Source organism: Hyperoodon ampullatus (genome assembly GCF_949752795.1).
Source record: "Hyperoodon ampullatus genome assembly, chromosome: 8".
Classification (NCBI taxonomy): Eukaryota; Metazoa; Chordata; class Mammalia; order Artiodactyla; family Ziphiidae; genus Hyperoodon; species Hyperoodon ampullatus.
In genome coordinates this window covers 14,926,590-14,944,359 of record NC_136921.1, presented here as the reverse complement: position 1 = coordinate 14,944,359, position 17,770 = coordinate 14,926,590, and the positions used below count along the sequence as shown (strand labels likewise).

General features: G+C 45.8%; 1 protein-coding gene across 1 annotated transcript in view; it reads right to left on the bottom strand.

Moving 5' to 3' along the window:
* The window catches only part of SERPINE2 (serpin family E member 2), a 31,176-nt gene extending 16,293 nt beyond the window's left edge, over positions 1–14,883 (bottom strand). The window contains exons 1-3 of the mRNA XM_079710118.1: positions 14,610–14,883; positions 10,765–10,992; positions 4,517–4,714 (exon numbers count right to left, since the gene is read on the bottom strand). Coding sequence (XP_079566244.1) covers positions 4,517–4,714; positions 10,765–10,992; positions 14,610–14,868 — 685 coding nt within the window. The 5' untranslated portion in view covers positions 14,869–14,883. The remainder of the gene's footprint in view (positions 1–4,516; positions 4,715–10,764; positions 10,993–14,609) is intronic.
* Positions 14,884–17,770: the final 2,887 nt, after the last annotated feature.

Below are 17,770 nucleotides of genomic sequence, written 5' to 3'. Positions count from 1 at the left end.
AATCAGAGACAATATTTTAAATATTCAGTATCAGGAAAGCCTTACAGATGAAAGTCCCTTTAATTACCTTCTACTACAAGCAGCTTTCTGGATTTCCAAGTCTTAAGGAACTGTTCAGGCTATACTTAAGTAGAAATTGAAATATACATTGAAAAAAAGAACCACAACAAGTAGACCCACTGTATATAGTAGTCTATATTCAGGCTTCAGTGGAAAGGGAGTTTGGGGAGAGTTGATGGGGAAGGAGGAGTGATTTAAGCAACTGGGTGAGTGTGGGTGCCATTTGCTGGGTGAAGGAACACTGCGGGGAGAAGTAGATGCCAAGGGCAAGAGTATATTTTTCTGTGGAACCAGAACTTAATAGACAACTAATTAGAGACATAATATGGATATGTAGGTATGAGTTGGAAGATCAGAGGAGAGCGGAAGCTAGAAACATACTGTATATTCATAGACACACATGTATATACACATACATATGTATGTTTGGAATTCTTTGTGGTCTTTTTCAAAGCAGAAAAGTCTCTTAAATCTAAATCCATAACCATAAAAACAGAAAATTTGTAACAACTTTGATTCATCAATTCCTATCCAAGGACATTACCTTTAGAAGTTCTGACACAAATATCTAAAGATTTATGCACAAGAATGCTCACTGTAGTGTTGTTATAGGAAAAAAAGTAAATGGCCGTCCCTAAGGTATTATGATACGTTTATAACATTATGGAATGTTATGCAGCTGATAAAAGGATCAAGTAGTTCCACGAGAATTGACAATAAAAGGTTTTCCAAGATAGACTGTCTGATGAATAAACAGATTACAGAATAGAAATTATAGTGTAGGGCTTCCCTGGTGACTCAATGGTTGAGAGTCCACCTGCCGATGCAGGGGACACGGGTTCATGCCCCGGTCCGGGAGGATCCCACATGCCACGGAGCAGCTGGGCCCGTGAGCCATGGCCGCTGAGCCTGTGCATCTGGAGCCTGTGCTCCGCAACGGGAGACGCCACAACAGTGAGAGGCCCGCGTACCGCAAAAAAAAAAAAAAAAAAAAATTATAGTGTAATCCTATGTATCCAAAAAGTTGGACAGACAGATTTTACATATCCATAGAAAAAGCCTCAAATTATATCCATAGAAAAAGCCTCAAAAAGCCTAGCACTTAATAGGGGTTTTTATGCTGGGAAATGGGAATATAGAGTAACATTTACTTTCTGCCTTATATACTGTTGTATTTGAGGACTTTGCAATGAATATGAAATACATTTCTACTAATTTTTAAGGCTTTTTTTTTTAATGGAAATGTCTCTGCCCTCAAAGTGCTTACACTTTATGGGGCTTAAGTCAGAAGAGTTTTCCCCTCCTATTTTCTACCCTCTCCCTTAATGTTATTAAGGAAATCCTCTCAGAGACCTTGATGATATCTTGAAGGAAAAGTCAGGAAGGCTGAAAAATAGGTAAATGGAAGGACATTGTTTCAGCAAAGTGACCAAAGATGGCGAGGCTTGGCTGAGGTCTCACGAGGCGCTGGGCAGGTGGCACCAGAGGCTGAGTGAGTGAGTTCAGGCAGCCTGGCCTGGCTCAGCTATCAGGACCACCTGCCTCCCATCCCTGGCTGGTCGAGTGGGCCAGACTGAGATGAGACAGGACGAAAATGGGTGACCAGCTGTGTGGTCTATGGTCATGAAAACAAATGACTTCTTGGGGCCACCACAGACTGCTGAGCTTTCTCCACAAAACAAACCTGCCTCGTCTTTCCATGACAAACTGCTCTGCCGGCCAAAGAGGGAAACCTGGGAGCAGATGACCCCACTGGACTCTGTCTCCTGGGCCACAAAGGAGCTGGGTTCCAGTCCCAAGTTACTCAGTAAAAACCCATGACACCGTAGAAAGGGGTGGGCAGGAAGGATGGTCCCAGACCACTTACAGTGTTTACTTGGCAGGGAATGAGAGCAAGGGGACTTTCACGTTCTGTTCTGAATTCAGTGCAGATCAATCAAGGTCTGACAGCTAACAGACAGGACACCAAACTGGGTCAATTCAGCAGAGTTTAATGAAGGGACCACTTATAAGGCAAGGATAGGGTACAGAGGAGCCATTAAGGATGGTACCCTGGGCTACAAACAGTGGGGCACCATTACCAGCCTTAGCCTGGGCGGGCCAAGGGTAGGGGCTGGTGGCCCAGAGAAAAAGGGCCCTTGGGCAGGTCCTGATGGCAGGAGACCTTGGTGGAGGGATGCTGCGGCCCTGGCGATGCAAGGAGAGGGCTGGGAAGCCAATGTCCAAGCCCGCTCTCCTCCCTTACCCCATCACCTGCTGGTTCACCCCACTAGCCAACCAACAGGAAGCCTGGGAAAAGGGAGCCCACTGATGCAGTCTCCTGGGGGTGCGGAAGAGGGTGGAGAAGGGAGGGCATGAATCAAGGAAGGCGGGGGAAGAGATCTCCCACACTGTGCAGCTGTGGAGTTTGAATCTTGGACCATAAGAATGTATTTGTGTCTTACTTTCCATAAGGCACGCCACAAATTCTTAGACAAATCAGTTCTTAATTGAAAAGCCACCTGGATATGTAACTCCCTCTCTGGGAACATCCTATATACTCAAGAAAAGCATCTTCCATTCCTACAAATACAAACATTTTAATCTTTCATGGGAATACCTATAGAAGCCTTGCTGATTTATTCTTTTTTTTTTTTTTTTTTTTTTTTTTTTTTTTTTTTTTGCGGTACGTGGGCCTCTCACTGTTGTGGCCTCTCCCATTGCGGAGCACAGGCTCCGGACGCGGAGGCTCAGAGGCCATGGCTCACGGGCCCAGCCGCTCCGCGGCATGTGGGATCTTCCCAGACCGGGGCACGAACCCATGTCCCCTGCATCGGCAGGTGGACTCTCAACCACTGCGCCACCAGGGAAGCCCTGCTGATTTATTCTTTACTGACTTATTCATTATTTTTCAGCAACAGAAACATACAGTAAATGAGGCCTTCTCGTGTTTTGTTTTATTAGAATGTGTACAAAGATTGACCTAAAATAAAATAACTGTGCTTCGGATAGGAGCTGGTGGCCATGATAGCATTCCATGACGTCTTCCTGGGCAACGTAATCTGAGAATGAGTTCTGGACAAAAATAGCCTTTCATTGGTCTCAGTTGCTTAGCATGCTACCTTTCTACAGGATTTTTTTTTTTTTTAATATTTATTTATTTATTTGGCTGCACCAGGTCTTAGTTGCGGCATGCAGGATCTAGTTCCCTGACCAGGGATAAAACCGGGGCCCCCTGCATTGGGAGCACAGAGTCTTAACCACTGGACTGTCAGGGAAGTCCCTCTGCAGGGCTTTTAAATACATATTATCTTGAAAAAATTTATTAAGTGAATGACAAAGTTCTACCTGGAAGTTTGATGAAAGACATGGGAGAAGGAAAATGACTTTATTGTGTCCCTAGTATGAGTCATTTCTTATTTTAAAGAATTAGGCAGCTGGAGAAATGTTGAGTAATGCTTGATCTAACATGTACTGTATATGCAAAGGGAATACTTGGGACCCACACGTCCACATATAGATTGGAGACATAAAGGCTAACTTACAGAAGAAAAAGAAGTTTAACTTAAACTGGACCACTGATACTTCAACGAAAGTAGGTTTAAAAAACAGTCACCAGCCTTAGTTACCTATGTGTGGTAATGACTACAGAGATGGGTCATTTTCTTTTTCCCCCAACACATGTTCCTTAAAAAAAATTTCAAACTCAAACAAAGAAAAATAATCATTTGAAATACTACCACTTATTTTATTGAACATCCTCCAAGACATGTCTGTATGAATATATAGAAAGTATTTTACATAAATGAGATGAAACAGCATCTGCTGTTCTGTAACTTGTTTTCTGAAATCAACCACATATTATATAACTTTCTACTTATATAAATCTAATTATCATGTGTGTTCCACTACATGTACATATATGGCTTCTATTTATTTGCTAGTGTATGATTATCTTCATATTATAAATTCCTTGGTGTGAGACTGCTGAGGCGGGGCTTCTAGAAAGTCCTCCAGACCATGGCTTCCCACCACCACCAGCACCCAAGGGTGCCACGTGCCCCCCATACCAGAGCCATGACTGGGCTTTGTCAATCTTCGTAATTTTTGCTAATCTGATCAGTGGAAAAGAAATCTAATTTTTACTTTTATTTTTGATTTGGTAATGTAAGATTGCTAATGATGACTTGATAATGCATGCAATATGTTTCATGTCCATTTATACTTCTCATTTTGTGAACTGTCTTGTCATCTTTAAATTTCAACCTAAAAGCGTTACATGTGTTATACATTAATACATAACCTTTGTAAATAATGCAAAGACCTACCATGAGCTTTTAAAAAATCCTGCCCTCTCCTCCCCTGCCCTTTATAAAATATAACAAGGCAGATTTGCTCTTGAACTAAGTGACAGCACCCGAGGGCCTTTCTGCGGCTGGCACATTCTAGGACAGAGCCTCACTGAGTGTGAACTTACCGCACCGGAACACGGAGAGTTGGGCCAGCATCGGCACTTGGTAGGATTTCCCATCAGCTGCCACAAACGTGCGCTTCTTTGTGTTCTCAGGCTGAAACCGTGATTTCCATAAACCCTTAAAATACACTGCATTGACCAGGACCAGTCTGGTGAGGACACCGTCGAGAAGATCCGGGGACAGCAGATTGTCGATCATACCTGTGCAGAGAACAGACACAGAGGACACTCAGGACTGGCAGTCCGTTTGGGGGCAAAAGGCAGCTGCAGGATCGGGGGGGAATGAAAAATCTGAGACATTTTAAGATTCAAAGATTTGTAAAATTTAAAACTTCAAAGATTTTTAAAATTTAAAATTTCAAAGATTTTTAAAAGAACGTTTACAATATCCTCTTGTCCCTTCTACTTTTTTTCCTCACTAAAAATTAAAAGCTGAAAACAAGTTAAAAATCAAAGAACCAGAAAAGACTTCAGAGACCCTCTATTTAGGGTTACCAAACTTTTCATCAAGAAATTCTTTTATGGGCCTCCCTGGTGGCGCAGTGGTTGAGAGTCCGCCTGCTGATGCAGGGGATACGGGTTCGTGCCCCGGTCTGGGAGGATCCCATATGCCGCGGAGCGGCTGGGCCCGTGAGCCATGGCCGCTGAGCCTGCGCATCCAGAGCCTGTGCTCCGCAACGGGAGAGGCCACAACAGTGAGAGGCCCGCGTACCGCAAAAAAAAAAAAAAGAAATTCTTTTATAACTAATTTCCCATAAACCCCATATTTTAAGAACATTTTGCTCATCCGCATAAGCTATACTTAATTCATAATTAATTTCTCTGTTTTTGATAATAACTGACATGTATGACTGCCAGTGAGGGCTTTTGGTCGGCACAAGATAAACAGTTGTCGTGTTGCTTTGTTGTAACCACTGGGTTGATTTAATCCCAGTTAAAAATAAAGAAACACTTCAGCCTGTGTAATGTTATCAAAGGCAAATGCTTAATTTCTCTTAAGATTTTAGGAATGTTGAGCATTAGTTTGGAATCCCTGATTATTATACAGCTACTTAAAGAAGAGTTGAGACTAAAATTGGTATCTATATTTATGGGTCAGGGATCCATTTAGGCTCATATTATAGAGATAAAAAGAAATGGGGTCTCTCCTAGAATAATTAATTGTTAAGGAAGATGCTCTTCACAAGATATCAGTATGGTCCAGCTTGTTTGTGCAGGAATTAGGCACACACAACTGTTGCAATTTCAGGATGTTCTTGTGAAGTCACAAAGATCCTTCTAAAGTGCTACCTGTGCTTGAAGCTTTGAATTTTCATTTAGGTTCCTTTTGCTTGGTTTTTGAAGATTCAACTGTGTGTTTGTGTTTGTGTGTGTGCGTGTGTGTGTGCGTGTGCGTATGGGTTTAAGAGAGATCACTAACATTAAAGCTATTAAAAATTAGTTCAGTGTAGCTTTTAGTCCAACTTTTTAAAAATGTTCATAATATAAATGCAAGTTACAATACATTAAATGATGAGAATAAAACCAACAGCTTCTGAAGAAGCAAGAATATCTGATTCAGCAGAGAGAGCTTTAAGTTCTTTGAAATGAAGCTCAAGAAGATTTGGAGGTACAATAAACAGATGTTTACATCAGTCATGGTAAAGAAGCACACTTGGAGGATTCCCTGACCCACAGGGCGCCCAGCAAGTCAGTGTCATCATTGCTCATTACTTACACAAGGGGGCACCAACGCCACCTTACATCAGGATCTGGAAGGAAAATACATACGATATAAATAGCCATCGCTCAAAGCAAAGCGACTTCTGTGAACAGACTCTGTCCTGTGGGAAGGAAGTGAGAACTCTGTGCTCCAGTGATAGCAAGCTCTTGAGAGTTGGTTTCCCAATAGCGAAGGCTGTGTTTTGCCTTTCCTGGGACCATTACCCAGTCCAATTCCTACTTGCCTTTGAGACATAGCTCAGTGGTCCCCTCTTCTTATATCTCTTCTCTGTCACTCCTCCCTATCTCCTAGAGTTTCCATAAAGCCCAATGCTCAGCACCACCGTTACACTGCGGTATTTTATTCTAGCCAAATGTAGCATCTGTCTCCCTCAACTAAGCTGTGAGCTGCACAAGAGCAAGAACCTTGTCGTTCATCTTTTAAAAATCACACCAAGATTCTAGGTTCACTATTCTGTTGTTGCACACCGAGAGTCTGAAGGAATCTCTTCTGCCCTTTTTTCCTAAGGTAAATAAAGCCTCTTGTCGCCACTGGTAGAACTAAGATATAATAAGGGGGCACAAAGAAATAAACAGAAAGGATAAAAGAGAAGTGTAAGAAATGCATGGTTTAGAGGCAAGGAGGCACATGGGGGACCTGCCATCAATAACTGCCATAAACATGCATCCATCACCCATCCACCCATCCATCCACACACCTACTCATCCATCCATCCATGTATCCAGTCTTTGATGTCTACCTGAGAAAACAAAACAAAATAAAAATAAAACCCGCCCTTCCAAAAGCTATAGATTAGAGGGAAGTGGAGGCTGATATAAGTGACTTGGAAATGCAATTGTAATAAATATCTTCAAGTGAAAGTACTTAAGGATGTGAGGGCAAATAAGAGGGGGATCTGGTCTGGTGGATGAGGTCAGGGATGGATGGATTCCTTGAGGAAGTATTACTTGAGCCAAAGGCTATAAAAATAGCTCACATTCGTTGAACATTTGCAAAGTGCCAACCACCTTGCTAAATGACTTATGCTTATTATTTATAGTCCCATAACAACCTTAATGTTATTCTAACAATTCTAGTAGGTACCACTACTATATCTCCATTTTACAGAGGAGGATGCTGACGCACAGGGAGGTTAAGTAACCTGCCTAATGGTACACAGCCAGCAGGTGGCAGAACTGAGGTTCAAACTGGGCACTCCTGCTTGTAACTATTACGCCATTCATGAGATAGTGTGAAATGAATAGGCAAAGGGCGACGGGGAAGGAAAGCATTCCAGATAGCAGGATGCACCGGGGCGGGGGAGGGGGCGGGGGGTGGTTCTGTGACTGGAGAGAGGATGGTGAGTATGAGAGCTGGGAGGAAGCCCGCATGGTGGGGGCTGAGACCGCAGAGAGGTGGCAGGGCAGCCCCAGCCAGGCCATCACCACATCCCTAGCACACTGGAAAGGCTCCCCCACTCTCCGCCGGGCAGGATCTGTCATCACGCAGCAGTCTTCCACACGTGGACAGTTTGATCAACAGGGTCCTTCTGACACCTCGCATATACACAAGCGCCTCTGAGCGGGCAGTTTGGAAATTTGTGGGAGTGTTTCTCGTTGCAAAGACAGTGGCCAGAGATGCTACACGTCCTGCAGTGTTCAAAACAGCCCAAACAAGGAACTGTCCTGCTTTCAAACGCCCTGCTGCATAGTCACGTCCGTGAGAAACCTGCTGCTTGTCATCTGAGCCCAGAACCTTATTCCTTTTCCGGTGTAAACACAAAGTATCTTTTATTTTGCATACTTTTAATGTATGCTGAATTTGTCAGGAATGTGACTACCACGCAAACCAAGTGGAGCCTGTACTTGTTTTGCTCGGAAATTTACCAAGAGTTTTGCAGCGTTTTAGAAAAAACTGCCTCAACGATGGTAACACAGCCCGTGGTTTTTGTGTCGCCTGTGCAGTGTGCTTGTCTCGGTCTGCTTTTGTGGCTGTCAATTCACAGTCAATGTGAATGTCAATTCTTATTCTAAGAATTTGACTGTTGCGTATTCAGGAGTGGCTGTACCCAAGGGTTTACCTACTGAACTACATCTATAAATAACTTTTGTTTTTCCTGGTATTACAGTTTGGCATTATATTAATTTTTTAAAAATTTGTGTACATGTGCATAGGTTATATGAGCTATGAATTTCATTTCAAGAGAGTAAACAGAGTGAAAATCTTTGTTTAACAGCGGGAGTTAGGTCTGCAGGGTTGAAAATCACTTTTCTAGCCTCATCGTTTTCCCTTCCCCGGTTGCTGTGAGAAATGCATTGAGTCAGTGTGTGTTCAAGTGGTTTGAAACGGTCGGGTGGCATCCTGAGGGACTTACTACTCCCAGGACACAGCAAAGAAGAAGGCTGGGTGGGCGCTGACACGTCACATCATGCAGCTACCAGCATCTGAGGGCCATCAGCTTCCTACCTCTGTTCTTAGCCCTACAGGCTCAGAAAAACACACTGACCCCCTCCCATTTGCTGGTCTCCTGCATTTCTGTTGTGAAAGGCCTGGACCCACTGATTGCTCCGCCCTTTCTCTCTCAGAGCCCCACGGCTCAGTCCACCTGATCATTTCGTGGTTTCAGGAAGGGAGCCCAGGTTGCACCGTGCAGGATCCTGTTGAAAAGGGATGTCACAGGTTTACCAAAACCACATGCTGGCTCTCCTCCGCCTTCCAGAGCATTCTCCATCCGGCTCTTCTCTAGCCCCTCACATGGTTTGCAAATATTCACATCTACAAGTCTGGAGGGAGACTGGGGGAGGACTTGCTTCAGTGCAGAATGCTAGGTCCCTGCCTCAGAGATTTTGCCTCAGTAGATTGGGGTCCAGAGATCTGCATTCTTTTTTTTTTTTTTTTTTGCTTGGGATCTTAGTTCCCTGACCAGGGATTGAACGCGGGCCCTCAGCAGTGAAAGTGCTTAGACCTAACCACTGGACAACCAAGGAATTCCCCAGAGATCTGCATTCTAAACACACACCCCTCCCAGGAACCACGTTTGAGAGACATGACCCAAAAAGCCAGAGTTTCCCCAAGTTTTGTCTTTGGGCTTACTCTCCTTATTGAGTCCCTTTTGTTTCCACTCTTGTGACTTTAACTCTCCCCTTCGGTGAAAAATGGATCCCAAATCTCTATTTCTAGCCTTAAATTTCCTCAGATGTTCTGGACCTACCTCTCCCTCTGAATGTTTCCACCTGAACCTGAAGTTTACAAATCAACAGGCTAAAAACACTGATGTTAGACATTTCTTCAGTTTCGTGGAGGGAGAGATGCACGTACACAAGTAATCACACAGTGTGGATGTGCTCTAACGAAGGGTGCAGTATGGATAAGCATATGTACATCATAACCGGAGGGGGCACCTACTTCCTGGGACGACAGAAGCAAGAAGCGAGGAAGGGGAGGGGAGAGGGAAGGGGGAAGGGCATCATAGGGGCAGGGGGTTAAGAGGAACAAACTATTATATATAAAACATGCTACAAGGGCTTCCCTGGTGGCGCAGTGGTTGAGAGTCTGCCTGCTGATGCAGGGGACACGGGTTCGTGCCCCGGTCTGGGAAGATCCCACATGCTGCAGAACGGCTGGGCCCGTGAGCCATGGTCACTAAGCCTGCACATCCGGAGCCTGTGCTCCGCAATAGGAGAGGCCACAACAGTGAGAGGCCCGCGTACCGCAAAAAAAAAAGAAAAAAAACAAGCTACAAGAATGTATTGTAGGGCTTCCCTGGTGGTGCAGTGGTTGAGAGTCCGCCTGCCGATGCAGGGGACACGGGTTTGTGCCCTGGTCTGGGAAGATCCCACATGCCGCGGAGCGGCTGGACCTGTGAGCCATGGCCGCTGAGCCTGCGCGTCCGGAGCGGAGAGGCCACAACAGTGAGAGGCCCACATACCGCCAAAAAAAAAAAAAAAAAAAAGAATGTATTGTATAACACAGGGAATATAGCCAGTATTCTCTAATAACTATAAATGGAGTATAACCTTTAAAAATTGTGAATCACTGCATTGTACACCTGTACCTTACATAATATTGTACATAAATTATACTTCAATGTAAAAAGAAAGTGGCAAGGAAGGTGTGGGGAGAGCTCAATCCCAAATCTTAAAGGCTGAGAAGCACATTCTGGGCAAAGGGAATGTGGATTCAGAGTAGGAAGGAATGAGCACTAAAACCTTTGAAACAAACAAGGGCCTGTGGGCAGGGACTCCGGAGATGAGATGCTGCGAAGAAAGAAGAGAGTCTGCAGAGCGGTATTCTGCCCTGCTGCCCGAGAGCCACAGGGAGACAAGTCCCCAGGGGGCACAGGTGATGGCGGCAGGAAAAGGGTAGGAAGGCGGACTGAGCCCTGGGGCTCTGAGAGAGAAAGGGCAGAACAGTCAGTGGGTCCAGGCTTTTCACAACACAAGGGCCACTGGGCATGCAGGCCCCGGTGAGGGTCTCAGAGCCAAACTCAGCTTTCATTCACAAAGTGGAAAATGACGCCCGCTCATTCCCGGGAACCGTGGCCACTCACCCCTAGTCTCGTTCCTAACCCACACGTTGATGGAGTCACAGGCGGAGGCGGGGTCTTCGAAGTTCGCGTTCCGGACTTCACACTGAAACACGTCTTTGTTCCTCGTGACGAAAGGCACTTCCATCTTAAAGCCATTCTTCACAAACACGGCATTGGCCACCGTCACAATATCTTTATTCTTCTTGGAGACGATGGCCTTGTTGATCTTCTTTAACACTTTACCGACTCCTGAAGGAGAAAGGAGAAAATGCAGCAATATTTCCATAAGAATGTAGGAAGGTTATTATTTTTTTAAATATCTTCTATATTATGACAAATAGGAACAGTATAAACAAAACTAGTACGAGTAGCAAGAGACGAAATCATCTGCTTTCTCAGGGGCCTTCTGTTAAGAAAAGGGAGGGCGTAGAATGAAGTATAACTATTAATAGCCCCTAAAGATCAATTGCACTTCCAGCCTCAAAGCAGGCAACTTCCAGGCCTTCTCCACAACTTCCCCAAGTAGACCTGGCTCTCCTGGAAGGCTTTCCTGGCACCAGGTCAATAGGGAGACCAGAAAGCTCTTCAGTTACGTAGCCACGGGGAAATAAACCAAAGGACTTTTCCTAATGCGTCTCTCTTTCTTAACAATCTTCAGTGCTATTTCCTTTCTTGCCAAAGATTCCACAACACGATTTTTCTCTATTTTGGGGAAAAAAAGGTATAAAGTTGAGCATCCGAAAGACTATAAAAAATGGCCATGTGCCACCATCCAAGAACAAGGTGATTTTTACTTGATACGAAGCTCACAAAGTAAGGGAATTCGTTTTATGGCAATGTAAGCTTTATTTTACACAGGCTATTCATACATGCTCCATTTAGTTTCAGAGCATGGAAAGGAGGGAAATAAGTTGTAAAGGATGAAATGTGTTCCTACAGAGAGCTCGAATTACAGATCTGTCTTACTCGCTTGGGGTCCTTTCAAAATCACACTGTCCTAAAACAACCGGCAGAGTCACCTTGACGGTCCCTTGGAGAGCTGACCTGTCATTCTTTTTTTTTTTCCATCTTTATTGGAGTATAATTGCTTTATAATGATGGTGTGTTAGTTTCTGCTTTATAACAAAGTGAATCAGTTATACATATACATATGTTCCCATATCTCCTCCCTCTTGTGTCTCCCTCCCTCCCACCCTCCCTATCCCACCCCTCTAGGTGGTCACAAAGCACCGAGCTGATCTCCCTGTGCTATGCGGCTGCTTCCCACTAGCCATCTATTTTACATTTGGTAGTGTATATATGTCCATGCCTCTCTCTCACTTTGTCCCAGCTTACCCTTCCCCCTCCCCGCATCCTCAAGTCCATTCTCTAGTAGGTCTGTGTCTTTATTTCTGTCGTTCTTAAATAATGGCAAGTAAGAGCCCCAAGGTTTGGCCCTTTGTGAGGCCTCTGGAGACTACACCCCTCACGGGTTCTGTGGAGGCAGGCCCAGTAGGAGGGGGCAGGCACGCTGTACAACGAAGGGACCAGCAGACTTCAGAGCCCAATCCCGGCACTTGTCCCTTTCAGCTCCTCCACGGTCCCCAGTCTCCTGCCCAGAAAAGATCAGGGAAGACCCTCCTCCTGTGCCCCAGACTGTCCTGCCTCTGCCCTCAACCAGAGTGCCGCTGTCTTGAGTCCTCAGAGGCTGAGCACAAACCAGGGCCTGAAAACCCACCCGGGCTCCCTCGATGAGTCTGTCATGTGAACTGAAGTCATTCCACAACTCGACTGCTAGTGATTTTGGAGGAAGAAGAGGTGGGGGTTGGGGGGAGTTGCCAACAGACCAATATTGTTAAAACTTTAGAAACACTAGTGAAAATGAATGTGGCTCAGCGGGAAGACACACAACGACAATCCAATTGCTCTTTTGGAATGGTGCTGGCCTACAGGGCCTGGATGGCGCTGGGAGAGGCCAGGAGCCCCGTGGGTGATTCACTATGAAGTTATAAATCACCAAGGTTCTGTGGGCTTCCAAGCAAGGGCATAATGGTGTGTTCCAAATATTTAGTCCCCTAGTGCTTCCAACAGGTGAACAAACTGCAAACTCATGCAAAAGTTTAATGGCCTGTAAACAAAGCGGGGCGGGTGGGCATCTTATGCTGGCAGCCCCCGGGGGCTACACTGAGAAGGATCGAACTGGGGTGCCGAGGGGAGCCCTGAAGTATGCAAACCCCCGTCTCTCCTCCTCTCCCAGCAAAGGAGTCAACGTGGTCAAGATTCCTAGAACTTTATGGCCAGTGGGAATGGAGGAATGTGGGTGGGAAAACGTCCTCCCTCCCAATAAAGCAACTCAAACCTGGACGTCAGATGTGACTTGTCAAGGTCACGGCGCAGGCTGGTGCCAACGAAGGGCTCCAAGGCTAGCGCTGGCCCATGCCCAGCACTGTGGAAGGGGACTCGGGTGAGAAACCTGCGCTAAAGCTGAGTGACAGCACTAGGAGATGTAAGCTCTTAAGCTTAAACAGGTAATTAAAACGGGGCTTTCTTTCAAGAAAACGAAACCATTCCTATTGGACCTTACTTTTTAAAAAAAATTTATTTATTTAATTTATTTATTATTTTTGGCTGTGTCGGGGCTTCCTTGCTGCATGCGGGTTTTCTTACTTGCGGCAAGCGGGGTCTTCTCCTGTTGCAGAGCGCGGGCTCCAGGCGCGTGGGCTTCAGTACTTGTGGCACATGGGCTCAGTAGTTGTGGCTCACGGGCTCTAGAGCGCAGGCTCAGTAGTTGTGGAGCACGGGCTTAGTTGCTCTGCAGCATGTGAGATCTTCCCGGACCAGGGCTGGAACCCATGTCCCCTGCATTGGCAGGAGGATTCTTAACCACTGAGCCACCAGGGAAGCCCTGGGCCTTACTTTTTTGAGTGTGTGTGTGTGTGTGGTATGCGGGCCTCTCACTGTTGTGGCCTCTCCCATTGCGGAGCACAGGCTCCAGATGCGCACGCTCGGTGGCCATGGCTCACGGGCCCAGCCGCTCTGCAGCATGTGGGATCTTCCCAGACCGGGGCACGATCCCGTGTCCCCTGCATTGGCAGGCAGACTCTCAACCACTGTGCCACCAGGGAAGCCCTGGGCCTTACTTTTAAACAAACTTCCTTTATAGCTTTTTATTTTGAAATAATGATAGAATCACGGGAAGTTGCAAAACAATATACAAGGTGGTCCCGTATATTTCCACTTTTCACCCAGTTTCCCCAATGGTAGTACCTTGCATGATGGTAGTACAGATTCACAACGAGAAAACTGCCACTGGTGCAGTCCCCAGAGCTCATTCACTTGTTTTACATATGTATGCGTGTGCGTGTGCGTGTGTGTGTGTGTGTGTCTCTATGCAATTTTACCCCCCATGGAGATCCGAGTGTCCGCCACCTCAACTGAGACGCAGAGCGGTTCCATCAGCATAAGGCTGCCCCGGGCTGCCCTCCATGGTCACACCCACCCACCTCCCCTCCATGGTCACACCCACCCACCTCCCCAGATTACGGATTTAAAAGTACGTTCATAGCCATGATGCATTCTGAGCCCTGTACAACGTAGAGGGGGGGCAGATGGGAAGTTTTCTTGTTAGAGATGAGAAAACAGGGGCATTCAAGGGGTCAAGTGACTGTCCAAAGCCCCACAGCTGCCGAACGGAGACCAGAACCCAGCTCTCCTAACTCCTAGCATTGCCACTGTGCCTTAGAGGAGACTGGCCCTCAAGCCCAGGGGGCACCAGCAAGACCCCTCCCAGCTGCTCTGTTCCTCAGTGTGGTAAGCAAAGACCAAGCCTGGGGCCCTCCAGATTGGGACTCCTGCAAGGCCCGCCAGCCAGGCCCAGGCACACGCACCATTCACGCCGTATCTCATCACCGTGGTGAGCTGCTTCTTGGTCCTGCCGTCGGCTCCCAGCTGAAGCATCCCCAGGACGGACGCAATCCCGTGGGGGGAAACGATGATGTTGTCATGAGGCCGGGACTTGACAATCTGATTGAACACCTGGATTCCTGTGTCTGAACCTAGTTCCTCCAGAGACAGGGGGTTGAACTGGGAGCACACAGAGGGCAATGTCACAGTGGCCACGAGGAAAAAGGGAAAATGCCAATTCATGGTTCCTTCTGGCAAGGACAACCTGAAAAATGAAATCAAGAAAATATTTACATTCTACGTTTAATGAATACTTTTTTTGGAGGCTACTTTGTACTCAGCTAGATATGATTTACTCTACGCAGTGTAACTGAATGTCTTTAATATATGCAAGACACAACAGTGTAGATTAGATTGTTTTCCTTTATATATATTTTGTTAGGGGGATCGGGAGCGAGAGGAAGGAAGCTTCCACTTGCTGGTCCCAACTCTGTGCCAGACACAATTCTAATCATTATTTCATCTTTGTTACTACCCTTCATCCAATCGCACCAATATTTACTGAGAGCCTACTGTGTGCCAGGCACTTGTCTAAGTGCTGAGCATAGAAATGTAAGTAAGATGGCCAAGACCCCTGCCCTCCTGGAGTTTATATTCTAGAGGGGAGACAGAAAATAAACCAGGAGGCAATAAAGTCATTTCAGAGAGGGATCAGGCCACAACAATAAGACACGGTGATGTGAGTGAATGGAGTGGGAGAGCATGGGACAGGACAGGCAGGGAGGCCACCTCTGCAGAGGGACACGCGTGCCGAGAGCTGAGTGACGAGAACGGGGGGAAGGATGTGCCAGGCAGAAGGACGGCAGGGCGGAGCCCCTGAGGTGGGAACCAAGGTGGATTGTTGGAGGTTGGTGTGCCAGCGATGTAAGGGACGTGAAGGGGAGAGGTTGGGGAGGAGGTGAAGAAGAAAAAGGGGCCAGATCCTGAAGGGCCTGTCACACCAGGTATGGCTGTTGCATTTCATTCTAGGGGTCATGAGAAACCACTGGAGGGAGCTCCCCGCCGGTGCAGTGGTTAAGACTTCACGCTCCCGATGCAGGGGGCCCGGGTTAGATCCCTGGTCAGGGAACTAGATCCCAGATGCATGCCCCAACTAAGAGTTCGCATGCCACAACTCAGGAGGCTGCGTGCCACAACTAAGGAGCTGGTGAGCCACAACTAAGGAGCCCACGAATCAAAACTAAGGAGTCCATGTGCTGCAACTGAGGAGCTGGTGAGCTGCAACTAAGACCCAGTGCGAACAAATAAATTAAGAAAAAAAAAAAGAAAGAAGGCACTGGAGAGTTAGAAATAAGGGAGTGAATCCCTTGGGTTGCTGTGATTATCTTATAACTACACGCTTTCTTTTTTTTACCATATATATAACTTTCTTAATTAATGAATTGTTAATGAAAATAAACTTAAGTGACACCCTTAAATCTACAAGAGGGCAGAACAATTGGCAAATTTGTCAACTGTGAAGATGGCATTGTTTACACTGATATTCTCAATTACAGTGATTTTTTTTTGAAATAGGCTTTCTTCCTTGATTACCACTTACTGAGCTTTCTTTGGCTGTGACAAGCAAGAGGTAGGAAATTTACATGTGTTTATGGAAAAGCAAATACTTTCATTAAATAAGAACTTAGAAGCAGCAGCTGGTAAAACAAAAGCAGAATTTGAGATGTGGCTAATTTGGTTCCTCCCTTGTAGACCCGAGCTTCTGATCGGCACAAGTTTCCCCGGGAAACAATTTGTCCTCCTGTTATGTGCATTTACATGGGGGAAGTTGGGGGTGTCTGCAGAGAACAAGAAAGAGGGGAACCTTTTAGAGAGGAGGCCTGGAGCGAGGGGAAACAACGTCCATGTGCTCCAGGGAAAGAAAGGGCACCAGGATAGCATCGGGCAAAACGGCTCGTGTGTTCCCTTGCCTTCCTCTCTACGTACTTGTCCTCTTCCCACCCAAGTAGATGTTCAGTAAATATGTGTGGGATTAAACCTGATGGCTGATACACTTTCTATTTTTGTTCATTCTTTTTCATTGCATCAAAATAATGTTTACTGAGCGTGACTAATTTAGTCCTGAGCCTCCCTCACTCTTAGCTCCAAACACTTCTCAAGCAGAGTGACATTCACTGGGGTGGGAAGAGGCCTGTCAGCAGAGGCAGAGCTCCCCGCCGGCGCCCTACCAAACACTCAGGGCCCCAAGGTGAACCATTAAGGCCATCGTTCAAGGTGATGGTGCAATTTTCTTATATGTTGGGAAAAAAGCACATTACAAAAAAGTTAGAACATTCAGAACTTATCCAGTGCTTAATTGTAAAATGATTGTATAAACGCAGCCTGTCTAAATGCAAAACATGTAAGTGACCTACATACACTCCCACTTGGGGCTTTCCTATGGCCAGAGTGGCCTGTTTTGACTTTGGCACCTTGGACTGTCTCTAATATCACGACAATCCCCTGAGTTACTTTCAGCCTGTTGGATAATGGAGCGCTTCCAAATCCTGAATGGAAGTTCTACTCATTTGGTCTAAAAATTAGACATTGTGTCCACTCCCCTGCTTCTTTCTTTCTGGAAATAAACTTCCTCTTTAACATTTAATATACCACAAAACCATCATATGTGTAAAACAATTTGTACCTTCTTTGTCACAAATGGCCAAATTCGGTGACTGGCACCAACTTCTTCAATCTGAACTGTTGACCCTTGCATTACCATGGCTTCTGGAATCTGCCTTCAGTATGCCATAAGCTATTCTCCCCAAGCTTCCCAAAGAAATCCTCCTGGATCAGCAAATATTTGAATAAATGTTTCAATCTGCATACTCAATAAATGTTTGAATCTCCATATTCATTGCTTTTGCCTCTAATAGCTTAAAGTTGATTCACCCACATACTATAGACTTATGTAGAGATTGTAAAACGGGTAGAAAACAACAGTAATGAGAGAAAGCTAAGTTCCAAGGTCTTGGAATCAGCAAAGACAGTCTCCCAAATAAATACACACCTTATTTAGCAGAATTTTTCTCGGTTGTGAAATTTTTTGCTAAAAGAACAGTTTCATTATAAAGTGGGGGAAGGCTGCCAGGGGTGTTTTTGCTTA